This window comes from Typopeltis vanoorti, chromosome 4 (genome assembly GCF_054136105.1).
Source record: "Typopeltis vanoorti isolate ZY-2024b chromosome 4, IOZ_Tvanoo_1.0, whole genome shotgun sequence".
NCBI lineage: Eukaryota > Metazoa > Arthropoda > Arachnida > Uropygi > Thelyphonidae > Typopeltis > Typopeltis vanoorti.
The window spans coordinates 83,451,675-83,467,196 of record NC_143552.1 but is presented as its reverse complement, the minus strand read 5'-3'; the positions used below and the strand labels follow the sequence as shown (position 1 = coordinate 83,467,196).

General features: G+C 36.1%; 1 protein-coding gene across 3 annotated transcripts in view; it reads right to left on the bottom strand.

Moving 5' to 3' along the window:
* fwd (phosphatidylinositol 4-kinase beta fwd) overlaps window positions 1-15,522 on the bottom strand; it is a 211,426-nt gene that overhangs the window by 56,932 nt on the left and 138,972 nt on the right. For all 3 annotated transcript variants that reach the window (XM_090391308.1, XM_090391306.1, XM_090391309.1), the window contains exon 12: window positions 7,998-8,263. In XM_090391308.1, coding sequence (XP_090247434.1) covers window positions 7,998-8,263 — 266 coding nt within the window. The remainder of the gene's footprint in view (window positions 1-7,997; window positions 8,264-15,522) is intronic.

Genomic DNA, 15,522 nt, shown 5'->3' with positions numbered 1-15,522 from the left:
GTTCAAAGATGGGGTGCTTAAGGGTCAAAGCTGTATAACTGAGAGGAGACCTAAACATAGCCTTTAAAGGAATGCGGGGAACCGACCAGGGCTTCTGACCTAATGTCCAATCCTCACCTTCTCGTGGTGCACCCTGTTGGGTACGTACTTTGATATTGAACGAACGAGGACGGGCTGGCAATTTGGGATTTAGCCGACCAAATTGTATTCTTATTGGTTAAACCAAAATAAAAAATGATGGTACAACATGACAAAATTTCATGCCGGCTGGGGCGTCGCCCGGTTAAACAAGGTCCCCGTTGTTTTTGCCAGGGAACCAGGGCGAACAGCGAAAAGTCAGCTACTGGAACAAACAAACCCCAACTCAACATCACCAGAGTTAAAGATCAGTACTATCAACATAAGAAGCCTGAATGGCAAAAAAATGAAGCTAGCTGAGGAATTAGATAAGTACCAGATCGACATAATAGGGGTGACTGAAACAAAAAAGACAAAAACTGGTGAGATCTTTCTGGGCAATAAATACAAAATGTTATATTCAGGCAATGACAATCAAGGAAAAGAAGGAGTAGCCATTGTATTCAACACAAAATACGAGGCTAATCTTCTTGAATGGGAGTCAGTCTCAAGTAGAGTAATTTGGGCAAATATGAGAATGGGGAACTGGACAATGAGACTTATTTGTGCCTATGGTCCCACAGAAGGTTCTACTAAGGTAGAAGTGGAGGAATTTTTTGAGGCTTTAGAAAAAGCAGCTAACACAATGAAAAAGGAAAAGTTGGTCCTTGTTGGGGATCTAAATAGCAGAGTAGGAAATGATTGTGAGACAGAAAAATATTTTGGGAAAATTTGGAGAAAAGAGCAAAGCTAATAATAATTGCAAATATCTGTTGGATTTCTGCTCAGGACATGGACTGGTTATTACTAACACCATGTTCCAACATAAAAATGTGCACAAATTCACATGGAGAGAAGAGGCAAGGAATAAGAAAAGTCTCATTGACTATGTTATTGTTGATAGTGATGTTTTCTCCCTGGTGCAGGACACCAGAGTGTACAGAGGATTTGAAATTGGAAGTGATCACTATTTATTCTTGAGCAGGATAAAATTGAATTTCATATTGAAAAGAATAACATGTAAGAAAGTTTTAAAACGAATAAAAGTTGATCAGCTCTCAGATGTGAACTGTTGACTAAAATACACAAAGATTATTGAAGAAAAAATGAAAGAGTTTGAGAACAGGAACCAAACTTTAGAGATTCGTTGGCAAGCCTTGAAGAAAACCTTGATTGATTCAGCTAGAGAGGCATGTGGTGAGGTTGCCTGTAAGGATAGAAAAATCAGAACTCCATGGTGGACACAGGAAGTTAAAGAGGCGGTGAAGGAGAAGAAAAAAGCATATCAAAAGTTCCTGTCAAATAAGTCAGCTTGTGCTCTTAGAGAATATAGACAAATGCAAGAATGCTAAACACTGTGTAAAACTAGCTAAACAAAGGTCATGGGAGTACTTTGGCAAGAATATAGAAAATAAATATCAAGAAGGTGGCAAAATATTCTGGAGGTTCTTGAAGAAGCTTAGGAATGGAGGAAAGAATGCTGTAAAAGGAGTTAGAGTTGATAAAGGTGACATGAAAACAGGAAAAAAAGATATCCTTGAAGTATGGAGTAATTACTTTGAAAAACTGCTAAATGAAACAAGCAGTGATGACAGCACAGTGGTAAAAAACACGGACCAGGCATGCAGTCAGGAATACACATCCATACTTGAAGTAGAAAAAGCCATCAAAGGCTTGAAATGTGGAAAGGCAGCAGGAGTAGATGATATTTGACCAGAAATGCTGAAGTATGGTGGTATAAAAGTCTTAAGTGGCTGCACTGCATATTTCAGAAGGTGTGGACAGAGGGAAGAATTCCTGATGATTGGAGTAGTGCTCTCATAGTACCCATATATAAAAAGGGAAATAAAACTGAATGTGAGAATTACAGAGGTATTTCCCTACTGAGTGTTCTTGGCAAGATCTATGCAAGTATACTTGAGAAACGGTTAAGAAGAATTGTGGAAGAAAAGCTGGGTGAAGAACAAGCTGGATTCTGGTCAAATAGAGGCTGTCAGGATCAGATCTTCACTTTATGACAAATAGTGGAGAAATCATGGGAATATAACAAAGATCTGTATTTAAGTTTTGTCGATTTGGAAAAGGCATGTGACAAAGTGCCAAGAGAGAAGCTATTCACAATACGCTACAGTTATATGGTGTCAGTGGGGCATTATATCAAGCAATACTTAGTCTTTATTTGAGTTGTAAGTCAGCAGTTAGAATTGAAGGAAGTATGACGATGGTTTAATGTTAAATCTGGTGTGAGATAAGGATGTACATTATCTATATGGATCACATTATGAAGGAAAGTGGTATTAAACATGATATCAAAATTGGAGATGTTAATGTCAGCTCTTTGCTTTATGCGGATGATGTTATACTTCTAAATAAATCCGCTACAAGTCTGTAAGATTCTCTGACTAAATTGAATAACTGTTGTAATAGATATGGTATGAAGATCAGCAATAAAAAGACAAAGACAATGAAAATAGGCAGAATCATTGAAAAGGTCACCTGTTTTGTGAATGGAGAACCTGTGGAACAAGTAAAACATTTCAGCTACTTAGGCACGATTTTTACTGAAGATGGTAAATTAAATATAGAAATTGACAACAGAATCAGCAAAGCTGGTATGGTGGAAAGTCAATTGAATAAAATCATATGGAATGAGAGAGAAATTAGTCGGAACACTAAATTAGCTGTATACAAGACAGTGTTCAAACCAGTTTTAACTTATGGATCTGAGAGCTGGGTCAGAAGTAAAACACTTGACCAAAGACTAGAGACCGCAGATATGAGAGTCCTGAGAAAGATTAGAAGTGTGAACAGATGGCATCAATGGAAATATCATATTAAAAATGAGGATATTAGGAAAGAACTTGGCATTGTCAGCATCCAAGAATGCATTAGCAGAGCTAATCTCAGGTGGTATGGTCACTTAAATAGAATGGGAGAGAAAAGATTAGCAAAACAAGTGTTCTCTGCCAGGTTGGCAGGAAAACGACCCAGAGGAAGACCAAGATATAGGTGGATTGATACGGTACAAAGTGCCTTAGACGATAGAAATATAAGATCTGATAATGTTGGAGTCTTGACAAGTAACAGACTGATTTGGAGGAAAATTGTAGATAGGAAGTTAGTAATGATGTAATTTTTTATGTAGTACTATCATATCCTGTACGCCCCTTGAGGGTACATGGCAGGAATTTGATGATGTTCAAAGATATAAGATAAATGAGTAAATAAAATGTATGTACAAAGTAAAAATATAAACAAATCCATAATAAATTTAGTTTAACCCTTCATCCAAGTGGAAGCAAACAAAGTTTGCACCTGAAAATATCTTCAGGACTTTCAGGACTGAGGTAAGGTGGTACAACACCAGGCAACTCCGAGCAAAGGTGGACCAAGCTCTCATCACTCCTTGTCTCAGTATCTCCCATAATGCAAAGCACACATCTCCTTGCAGACATGTATACTGCTATGCATTAAGGGAAGGGGCCACTACCCAGACCGGTTTCAACCTTTATTGAGGTCTCATCAGTGGGAGGCAGACCCAAATGTGGAGATACTAAGGCAGAAGCAATAGGAGAGGTCATATTTACCTATACAAGTTGCCAACAGGTGTACCACCTTATTATTGAATTACTCTGGATTTAGAGAAAGATGTTGGAAGTTTATTCTGCACTTGAGACAAGGAATGATGAGAGCTTGGTCCACCTTTGCTCGGAGTTTCACCACCTTACCTCAGTCCTGAAGATATTTTCAGTGCAAACTTTGTTTGCTTACACTTGAATCAAGGATTAAACTAAATTTATTATAGTCTAACCAAGTGCAAAATAAACTTCCAACATCTTTCTCTAAATCCAGAGTAATTCAATAATAAGGTGGTACACCTGTTGGCAACTTGTATAGGTAAATATGACCTCTCCTATTGCTTCTGCCTTAGTATCTCCAACATTTGAGTCTGCCTCCTACTGACAAGACCTCGATAAAGGTCGAAACCAGTCTGGGTAGTGGCCCTTCCCTTAATGCATAGCAGTATGCATGTCCGCAAGGAAATGTGCTTTGCATTATGGGAGATACTGAGACAAGGAGTGATGCGAGCTTGGTCCACCTTTGCTCGGAGTTGCACCATCTTACCTCAGTCCTGAAGATATTTTCAGGCACAAACTTTGTTTGCTTCCACTTGGATAAAGGATTAAACTAAATTTATTATAGTCTAACCAAGTGCAAAATAAACTTCAAACAAATCCATAATCAAATGTCTTTGAATAAATTAATGTTTTGTAAAAGTCTAAAAATGTCATGCATAAAGCTCGTCTTCTCCATAGAAGCAGATTTAAATATGAATGCCTCTTCGAACAAAGTCACGAAGCCAATTTACATTAGCCTAACCCGAATTGGAATGACCCCCCCCCCCGAGTTTGTGAGATTCTCACCTTACGTAAATATCAAAAATAGTTAATATTATTTATTTTTATTAACTTTTTTTAATATTAATTTCTAATGCAATAACCGTTTCTAATTAGTAAACCAATTCCTGTATGTACCTGTATTCCTGTTCTTTGATATGATTGCTGTTTCCACACACTTTGCATTAAAGTTTATTACTGTTATTTAAAATAAAGAGCCAATAGTTTATTACTGTGGTTATCATAATTTTTGTTGTTTTACCATGATCAGAAACTCCCATTACAGTATAAACACTCCAGTATAAGAAACTATAGAAAAGTCCCCACTAAAGTCCCATAGGCATAATGTTATTCTAAAAAATTCCCTATAACAAACTATCTGCTGCAAAAAAAATCACTTGTTGGAAACGAGTAGCTAGTTGAAAATTACAACCACATCCGTTACTGGTCTCATAGCTTTAGTTGTTATGGTTTTAATTTCAAACTAGCTACTCTTTTCGAGGCAAGTGATAAGATTCTCACTAATAGCAAACCCATAGAAACAGTAGTTTGTGTGAGTGTATGGGGTAGATAGTTTGTTATAGGGAATTTGTTTTAGAATAGCATCATGTCTATAGTACTTTAGTTGAAACTTTTCTATAGTTATTTATACTTATACCTCATATGTGAAGAATAGAATGTATACTATAAGGGCTTTTCAACTAATGATATGAAGAGACTGCTTTTATAGGCAGCACCTAAGGAACAAGAGTATAGTTTTTAAAAGTTCAAATCTATGCTTTAAGTACCAGATCGACATAAGGGTGACTGAAAAAAAAAAAAAAATTCACACGGAGAAAGAAAAGAGGCAAGGAATAAGAAAAGTCTCATTGACTATGTTATTGTTGATAGTGATGTTTTCTCGCTGTTGCAGGACACTAGAGTGTACAGAGGATTTGAAATTGGAAGTGATTACCATTCGCTTTAAAACTTTCTTAAATGTTCTTCTTTTCAATATGAAATTCAGTTTTATCTTACTCAAAGCAAATAAAAGTTGAGCAGTTCTCAGATGTGAACTCTAGACTAAAATACACAAACATTATTCAAGAAAAAATGAAAGCATTTGAGAATAGGAACCAAATCTTGGAGATTCAGTGGCAAGCCAGACAACATTGATTGATTCAGTCAGATGGGCATGTGGCGAGGTTGTCTGCTAGGATAGAAAAATCAGAATTTCATGGTGGACATAGGAGGTTAAACAGACAGTGAAGGAAAAGAAAGCTTATCAAAAGTTCTTTGGCAAATAAGTCAGCTTGTGCTCTTAGAGCACACAAAGACAAATATTAAGAAATGTAAAACTAGCCAAACAAAACTCATGGGAAGACTTTGGTAAGAACATAGAAAATAAATATCAAAAAGATGGCAAAATTGTTGAAAAAGCTTAGGAATGGAGGAAAGAGTGCTGTAAATGGAATTAGAGATGATAAAGGTGACATGAAAACAGGAGAAAAAGATCCTTGATGTATGGAGTAACTGCTTCAAAAAATTGCAAAACGAAACAAGCAGTGAGTGACAGCACAGTGATAAAAAACACTCAAGAGGCATGCAATCAGGAATACATATCCATACTTGAAGTAGAAAAAGCCATCAAAAGCCTGAAATGTGGAAAGGCAATTGGAGTAGATGATATTTGTCCAGAAACAAATTTTGACCACAAACAAATTTATACCTTGTATGGAGGTATAAACATCTTACAGTGGCTGCACTGCATAGTTCAGAAGGCCTGGACAGAGAGACAAATTCCAGATGATTGGAGTAAAGATCTCAATAGTACCCATATATAAAAAAGGGAAATAAAACTGAATGCAAGGAAATTACAGAGGTATTGCCCTACTGAATGTCCTGGTAAGAATTTATGCAAGTATACTTGAGAAATGGTTGAGAAGGATTGTGGAAGGGAAGCTTTGTGAAGAACAAGCTGGATTCAGGCCAAATAGAGGGACCGTCAGGATAAGATTTTCACTTTATGACAAACAGATGAAATCATGGGAATATCTGTATTTAAGCTTCGTAGATCTGGAAAACGCATATGATAAAGTGCCAAGAGAAAAGCTATTCAAAAAGCTACAGTTGTATGGTGTCAATGGAGCATTATATCAAGCAATACCTAGTCTTTATTTGGGTTGTAAGATAGCAGTCTGAATTGAAAGAAGTACAGGAAGATAGTTTAATGTTAAATCTGGTGTAAATAAATCTGGTACTAGTCAGCAAGCTTCCCTGACTTAATTGAATAACTGTTGTAATACATATGGTATGAAAGTCAGCAATAGCAAGACACAGACAATGAAAATAGACAGAAGCACTGAAAATATCAACTACATTGTGAATGGAGAACCTATAGAACAAGAAAACATTTCAGCTACTTAGGCACGATTTTTAGTGAAGATGGTAAATTAAATATGGAAATAGACAACAGAATCAACAAAACTGGTATGGTAGAAAGTCAACTGAATAAATTTATATGGAATAAGAGAGAAATCAGTCAAAACACTAAGTTAGCTGTATACAAGACAGTGTTAAACCAATTTTCACTTATGCAGAGCTGAGCTAGAAATAAAACACTTGACCAAAGTCTGGAGACTGCAGATATGAGAGTTCTGAGAAAGATTAGGGGCATAAACAGATGGCATCAATGACAATATCATATTAAAAATGAGGATATTAGGAAAGAACTTGACATTGTTAGCAGAGCTAATCTCAGGTGGTATGGTCACTTAAAAAGAATGGGAGAGGAAAGATTAGCAAAACAAGTGTTCTCTGCCAGGTTGGCAGGAAAAAGACCCAGAGAAGACCAAGATATAGGTGGATTGATAGTAAAAAGTGCCTTAGAAGTTAGAAATATAAGATCTGATAATGTTGGAGTCTTGACGGGTAACAGATTGGTTTGGAGGAAAATTGTAGATAGGAAGTTAGTAATGATGTAAGTTTTTCGTGTAGTACTATCATATCCTGTACACCCCTTGAGGGTATATGTCAGGAATTTGATGATGATGATCTATGCTTTATTCCTTTATTTATATTTCCTGATTAGCTAAGAATTTGTCCATTATATTTCTATTTTTAAGACAAAAAACATAATTTTAAAGTGAAAACGTAGTCTATGTCAAAAGAACTCTTGATTTTTACAAATGTTTTTGCTCAAGTGCATACTTTGTTATGAATTTATATAAATTTTATTATAAACATGAATGATTTATATAAGTAGAAAAGGTGACACTATACAACTCAAATTCCTGACATATTCTCAGGAGGTGTACAATGCCACCATAACTCAAAATTAGTTATGCTGGCATTGTACACCTCCTGAGAATATGTCAGGAATTTGAGTTGTACACCTCAAAATGTCACCATAACTCACTATACAACTTAATTTTAATATTCTCAAGTCTATATGTAAATAATAGTTAAGGAAAGAAAATCAAATAGTTAACAAAAGCAACTAACCTGTCTTTTACTTGAATAAGATATGAAACTAAACAATAAGCTGCACAACTTTGAACGAAGTTTCTTTGAGCAGTCAGGAACTCTTCACAAGTAGGAGAACCAAATTCTTGAAGAAAATACTCCAGTAAAGACATTTTGCTATGCTTCTTTACCTGATGTAAAGACATTGTATTCAAAATTGGTTCAATCATGCCACTATCTGCAGAAGTCACTAAAATCCGATATGGACGAACCCAAAGAGGAACTCTTTCTTGTTGCCAGATGTTCTAAAATTAATGAAATAATAATAATAGTATAGTTACATTCAGCACCAGTAACGTGAATAAGAAGTATACCAAATAAAAGGTAAATGAAAACACACATTTGCTCAAATTCTGATGAACTGCTCTTAATCAGAGCAACTAATCAAAATGGATGCTTTTTTTTTTTATATCCGACAAAATTTATAATTAATGGTAATCTTGATAAACAAATAGGGGCAAAAAAAATCAGATAATAAATTAACATAAATAAAATATACATTAGATGCTTACTATCACTTTGATCCATAAAAGCAAACAAAAAATTCACAGCAAAGACACCATAGTAAATTTGTAAGTAAAAGTACTTTCTCTTTAAAATCCCAAGAACAGTTCCTCACAAAAGTATCCCAATTTTTGGTCTAAAAATTTTAGAAAAAAGTATCGTCTTATACATGGAAAAATATGATATTTACTGGAAATGATCGCTATAATTTAATTTAAATGTATTTGTGATATGAAAAACTTGTTTAGCTTGAAGCATGAGAGATTTACTGTAAAGTAAATCTTTACATATTTAAATGTTTTCAAGTAAAGTGCTGTAACAATAATACATAATAGTGGCTCATTTTTCTCACTTCAAACAAACAGAAAGTATAACACTTAATAAATATCCAGGTTTTAACTCAAATGTTTTTTTTTTTTTATACATCAGATGTCTCTCCAGAATGTTTCACCATCTACATGATAGAAAGCATCTTCAAGAAGTTATATAACATAAGCAAAAAACCAAACTTTTTCCAACAATCCTTTCTTTTAGGCTTGCACGGTGATCCGAATGCATTTTTGGAAATTATGGAGACAATTACCGTGTTTGAATAAAAACTTTAGTTTAATATTACTAAAATTTTATTGTTTCTTGTGTATATTTGTATGCTCCAGAAGATGACCTTGACATAAAGGTCGAAACGTCGAATTGTAAAATTTTAGTAATTTTCCAACAATCATTATTTATATTATGCCCAGTGCTTACATATGTTTTTGGACCAATCCTTCATGACATTTGAAGTCATTAATTAATAGTATAACATTTAAGACCTTTCCCATGCCAGAAATCACATACAAAGTTCACACAACAATGTAGGTACTGCACATAATATGTCTTACGTGATTAGAAATCTATTCTTAGTGAATTACATAAACTGTATAATACTGATGTAAGAGAAATTAGGGTATTTTTGGAACTCAATAGCTGTCATTCATTGTTAGAGAGCATCCAACCTACAACTGCCCAACTTTGATCTTCTTTGGTTGAAAATATCCCTTTCCCACTTGGTCAAATTCATTTGCCATCTATCACTCCTCTAATGCCGCCAACCATTCTGAGCTCTTTAATTTTCTCTCCTTAAAAAATGATTTTCTCCAGTCTCACTTTCCCAACAGTGAAATGATCTTCCTAGAAGATTTTATTAATGTCCACAACACCAACTGGCTTTCATCTTCCAGTTGAACAGATCTTGCAGAAAAAGATGCTGAAACATTTGCCATCACCTTGCACAAATTGTTCACATGCCAACCAGAATACCAGATAACCCGAACCACTCCCCCAAAACACCCTAGATCTCTTCCTCACCAATGACCCTTTCAAATACCCAGTGAATGTAATGAGGCCCTAGATGATTCCAACCAAAATCTAGTGCTCATCTCCTCTCCCATGCAACAACATTTACACAACAACTCCCATACAAGAGTATGGTTGGCATTATAACAGTGCCAAGTGGGACAGCCTCCGTGACTTCCAACCCAAACATATGTACTGAATTATCACCAAAGTAATCCTCACTGCCATTGGCATGAAATATACATTCTCCGAAACTATTTTGAACTGCCTTCCCCTAACTAAACCCTGGTACTCCAAAAGATGTGCCAAGGCTGTACAAATGAAAAAATTAAGCATATCATAACTGGCTCACATCAAGAACTCCATCCTCCTTTAGTGCTTATAATCAAGCCCAAAATAGACAGGATGCAAGAAAACTATCAATGCTTCCAAAACAGAGTTTGAAAGAGCAAAAAGGAGGAAACTTGCAGCCTGTCCAAATGACAGGCAAGTCTTTTTCTCTCTTGCCAAAGCAATTCATCGTAACTTTTGCCCAACACTATTCCCACCTCCAAGGCAACTATACACCCCCCCCCACACACACACACACACAACTATTCCAGATGCCCAACATACAAGTCCCCTATATCCTTCTGCCAGGAAGTTATCAAAAAAAATATTGTTAAAAAAAAAGTCTCTTGGTCTTGACATCACTAACCATCCTGAAGGTATGTGCACCAGAACTGACTCCTATCCTATGTCGCCTGTATATACTATTACTCCAGGGGTATTCTATCCCACAGCCTGGAAATTGGCCTATATTCAACCCTATTCTCAAGAAGGGTGACAGATCACTGCCGTCTAATTACTGCCCTATCTTACTCACCTCAGTCCTATCTACTAAAGTAATGGAGAAAACCATCAACTCCTACACTACCTTGAAGGCACTCAAACTAATAAACAACCACCAGTATGGATTCTGTTGCTGCCAATCAACAGGAGATCTACTTACATATCATCTCTGGACAAATGCCATGGAGAAGTTAGGTGAATCTCAGTTGCACTTGATATCTCCTTTGACCAGGTCTGGCACAAAGGCTTGCTAAGCAAATATCCATCATTTGATCTGTCTCAGGACTTCTGCAACTGGATTGCCAGCTGCAGAAGTCCTGAGATTCTGTTCTCTCACCAACCTTCTTCCTTCTATATATCAATCACCTACTTCAGTTGATCTCCAACTACATACAGTTTTGCAGATGACAGCACATAGCACTCCTCCCTTTCATTTGAGAACATCAGCTGATCTACAGAACATCAACCACCACTGCCATCAATTCTGATCTCCAAGCCATCCTCCAATGGGGTTCAGATAACCCCATCAATTTCAATGCTAGTAAAACCTGATTCTGTGTTATTTCTCACAAAAAAAAGGGCCATTTTCTCCCAGTATTATTTTTGACAACATTCAAATTACCAGACAAGATGAGATTTCTCTTCTTGGAATTGCCTTGACATCAAACCTCTCCTGGCATAAACACATCAAAACCATTGCATCCTCAGTTTCAAAAAAACTAGGGTTTCTCTTTCGCTCAAGATGTTACTTCACCTGTGAACAGCTGTTAACCTTATACAAATCTGCCCAGCTATTAATACCGCTCTCACATTTGGAGTGTGCCCCCCCCCTCCTCCAAGAGCTCCCTCAAAATGCTTGACTCAATACAGAGGAGAGCAATAATTAGATTGATTAATGACCCATCTATTACCAATTCACTCCTCCCACTTTCACACAGACATTTTGGTTTCTGCAATATGTGTATTCTATAAATATTTCCATGGCAAATGCTTATCTGAAATAGCATCAATAATTCCCCCACTTAGTACTAAGCCCGTCGGAACAGGTACAGCTGCTGCTCAACATCCCTTCACAGTATACCTTGAAACCTACAGAACAAGTTTCTTTTCCTCCTCCTTCACCCCTGCTACTGCTATATTGTAGAACATTCTTCCCCCAATATGTTTTCCCAAGGAATACAATATATAGGCTTTTAAATCAAATGTAAACAAGTTTCTCCTTTCCCAACCTACTACCTATATATATGGTACTAATCCACTATAGGTTGATCAACCAACCTCTCATATATGGACTCAATATAAACATTTAATAGTTATGAATTGTTGTGTTATGACAATCACACCTGTCAGGGGAAGAAGATATGGTAGGTCAAGTTTTTAATACCTATTTGTTTTTATTTGTTTTTTCATAGTCTTTCACACAGAAAGAAAAATAAAGTTCTGAACCTTAAAGGAGATAAAAGGAAGAAAGTGAAGATGGGCGATTTATGTGATGACTTTTAGAGAACACAGGCAACTACACCCTCTGTCCAAAAATAAACCGAACTTTTCATAGAAAATAAAACACAGGCCAATTATAATTATTCAAATCATTTATTTCAATCAATATACTCTCCCTCAGCTTCGATACAGCGTTTGGCACGGTCAATTAATTCATTAAATGATTTTTTTTTATATCGGTTTTTGGGATACTGTTGAGGGTCATGGTCACTGTCACTTGAACGTTTTCGATAGTGTTGTATCGCTTTCCTTTCATTGGCAAATGAAGTCGGGTGAAGAAAAGGAAGTCACAGGGTGCTAAATCAGATGAATACAGTGAGTGATCCAACACACAAACTTGGTTTTTGCTCAAACTGTCTCACAATGTTCGAACGATGAGATGGTGCATTATCGTGCAAAAGTGACCAGCTGCCTGCATCACTATATTCATGCCGTACACGACAAATTCTCGCTATCAATCACTTCAAAACTTTGAGATAAAACTCACCATTGACCGTTTGGCCAGGAGGAACGAATTCTTTGTGGATAATGCCCTTGGAATCGTAGAAACAAATCAGCATTGTCTTTACTTTTGACTTCTCCAAGCAACTTTTTTCCGGATGCCCCTTCTTCTGGTGGTCTCCACTCAGCACTCTGGAGCTTTGTTTTAGGCTCATACTCAAAACACCACGTTTTGTCACCAGTAACGATCATTTCAAGGAAGTTTCCTTACGAGCAGTTTTAATGAGGTCCTTGCAGTGTTCAATTCGATACTTTTTTGGTCGTCTGTCAACTTGTGGGGAACAAATCGCGAATTCAATTTACGAAGGCCCAAACTCTTGGTCAAAATGTTGTGCACAGTGGATTTTGGAATCCCTAATTCGGCTTCAATCAATCTCATGGACGATTTCGGGTTTCTTTGATGAGATCATGCACTTTTTGGATGTTAACTTCACTTAGTCCAGTTTTTCATCATCCTCAAGTGTCTCGTGACCACTTTGAAATCCCTTAAACCACTCGTAAACTTGAGTACAAGATAAGCATTCATCACTGTATACTTTTTGAAGCATTTGATGCATTTCGGTAAAACCTTTACCAAGTTTAACACAAAAGTCACTTGCAGCACTTTGTTTGAAACTCATTTTCTGACTGTTGGTCAAAACACAGTCACTTTTGGCACTATAACTAGGCTTCTAATGAAACAAATGTCATAAACAGTTGACACAACACTAATGAAAGTTGCCGCTTTCGACAACAAAAAGACACAACAGGTGGCGCCACTAGTTCCTTCTATTTTTGAAAAGTTCAGTTTCTTTTTGGACAGAGGATGTAAAATTGCAAGTGTTTTTGTTATTGTTTAAAAGAGAACACTGTAGTGCTTGAATTAAGGATTTCAGATCCAGAAGCTTTTATTTCCAGAGAGTTGAAAATAAAACTTTTTTAACAAATTCATTGGCAGCCACCAATGATCAAATAACATAACAGTGAATGAGATTATGTTTTAAAGTGAAAAAAGTCTAAAAAGTGTAATAGATTTTGAATGCATTTATAGAATGAGGCTGAAAATTCACTTGCTACTTATCTCTGATAATTCGCTTTTGGTAAGTGGATTTCTGAGGGTCCTGTACACACACACACACACACAGTCAATGGATCAACCTGGATAGCAATGGTTTCTAATTTATGGCTCCTGTTAATTTTATATTCAGTTTATGTTATATCGTTCAACATTGTACAGAATGTACAGACATTGCCAGCCCTAGTGAATTATACAGTAACTGGTCCTATAAGCAAACATAAAAATCACCAAGCACAAATTGTTATATTTAGGTTCTCAGAGGACTTAAAGACTTTGTCAATTGAGAAATCCTGAATTCAGCTATATGGATAATGCTTTGTGGAGGTCACCATTACAGGGACAATATCAAAATATGAGGGGAAACTGATCATGGACAGTTGTTTCAGGACATTCTAACAAGACTGAAATTGCAACAAGATGGAGCAACTCCACCTTGTGAGTGAGACCAATTCTTTGACTTCCAAGATCTCCATAGCTTATGCAAGTCTCTCTGCATGAATGAGGTGAAGGAATGTGCTTATATTTCACAGCTACTATGAAACATTTAATGAAAACTGAAAGAATGCATTTTTGCATCAGCAAACGTAAATATATGCAGTACAATCAGAAGTTTCAATACAATTTGGATATTTCCAGTTTAACACAGGCCCACATAATAAATCATTTTATTGTGTATGACACGTTTGTTCACTATGTTTAGAGCAAATTTGGAGAGGGATCATTCGTAATCAATCATGTGTGAAATACCACATGCAGATTGCAATGCATTATAAACTAAATGTTGAAAGTTTTGTTTACTCCGTTGTGAAAGTATGGAAATATTAATTACTATCAGACATAAGAGAACTACCTGTTCATTATATAAAAAATTCTGTTGCAGACAGTTAAGCTTATGTTTCTTTTTATAGTCTGCATTATTTAAAATGACACAATGTGCAAAAATATTGTGTGTGTAAGGGGGACCGAAAAGTAATCAATTTTTTGAACTACATTTTTAATATAAATTTTATTAAAGAAAAAATTAACATTATTCAATTATATAATCGTCATTGTTAATTACAACCTTATTCCAACGATCTACTAAGTTTAGAATTCCTTTTTTGAAAAAAGTTTTTTCTTTGGAGGCAAAAAATGATATCAAACTCCTTTGTACATCATCTTGCGAACGGAAGGTTTTATTTCTTATGCTGTGTTCTAAGGATCTGAATAAGTGATAGTCACTAGGGGCAATATCTGGCGAATATGGAGGATGTGGTAGAAGTTCCCATCCTAACTGCCTAATTTTTTCTTGAGTCATTCTTGCAGAATGTGGTTTTGCATTATCTTGCTGCAAAATTACCCCCTTTTCGATTGACAAGCGCAAGACATTTGATTAACAATGCTTGATGTAGTCGCTCTAATTGTTCACAGTAGATGGCTGCTGTGATAGTCTTACCTTGTTCCATGAGTTCGTAATGAATAATTCCATGAATATCCCACCAAACACACAACAGAACCTTTTGTGGATGATGTCCATCTTTAGGTGTTGGAATTGGAGTTTGATTTGGAGAGAGCCACTGTTTTTTGCGTTTAATATTCTTATACAGCACCCATTTTTCATCACCAGTTACGACTCGTTCCAAAAAGGGGTCATTTTTTTGTCAAACAATGAATTGCAAATTGTCCGTCACTGTGCTTTATTGTTGTCTGACAGTTCATGCGGTACCCATACACCCTGTTTAAGAACCTTGCCACTCTTATGTAAGTGCTCTTGGACAGTTGACCAAGATGAATTAA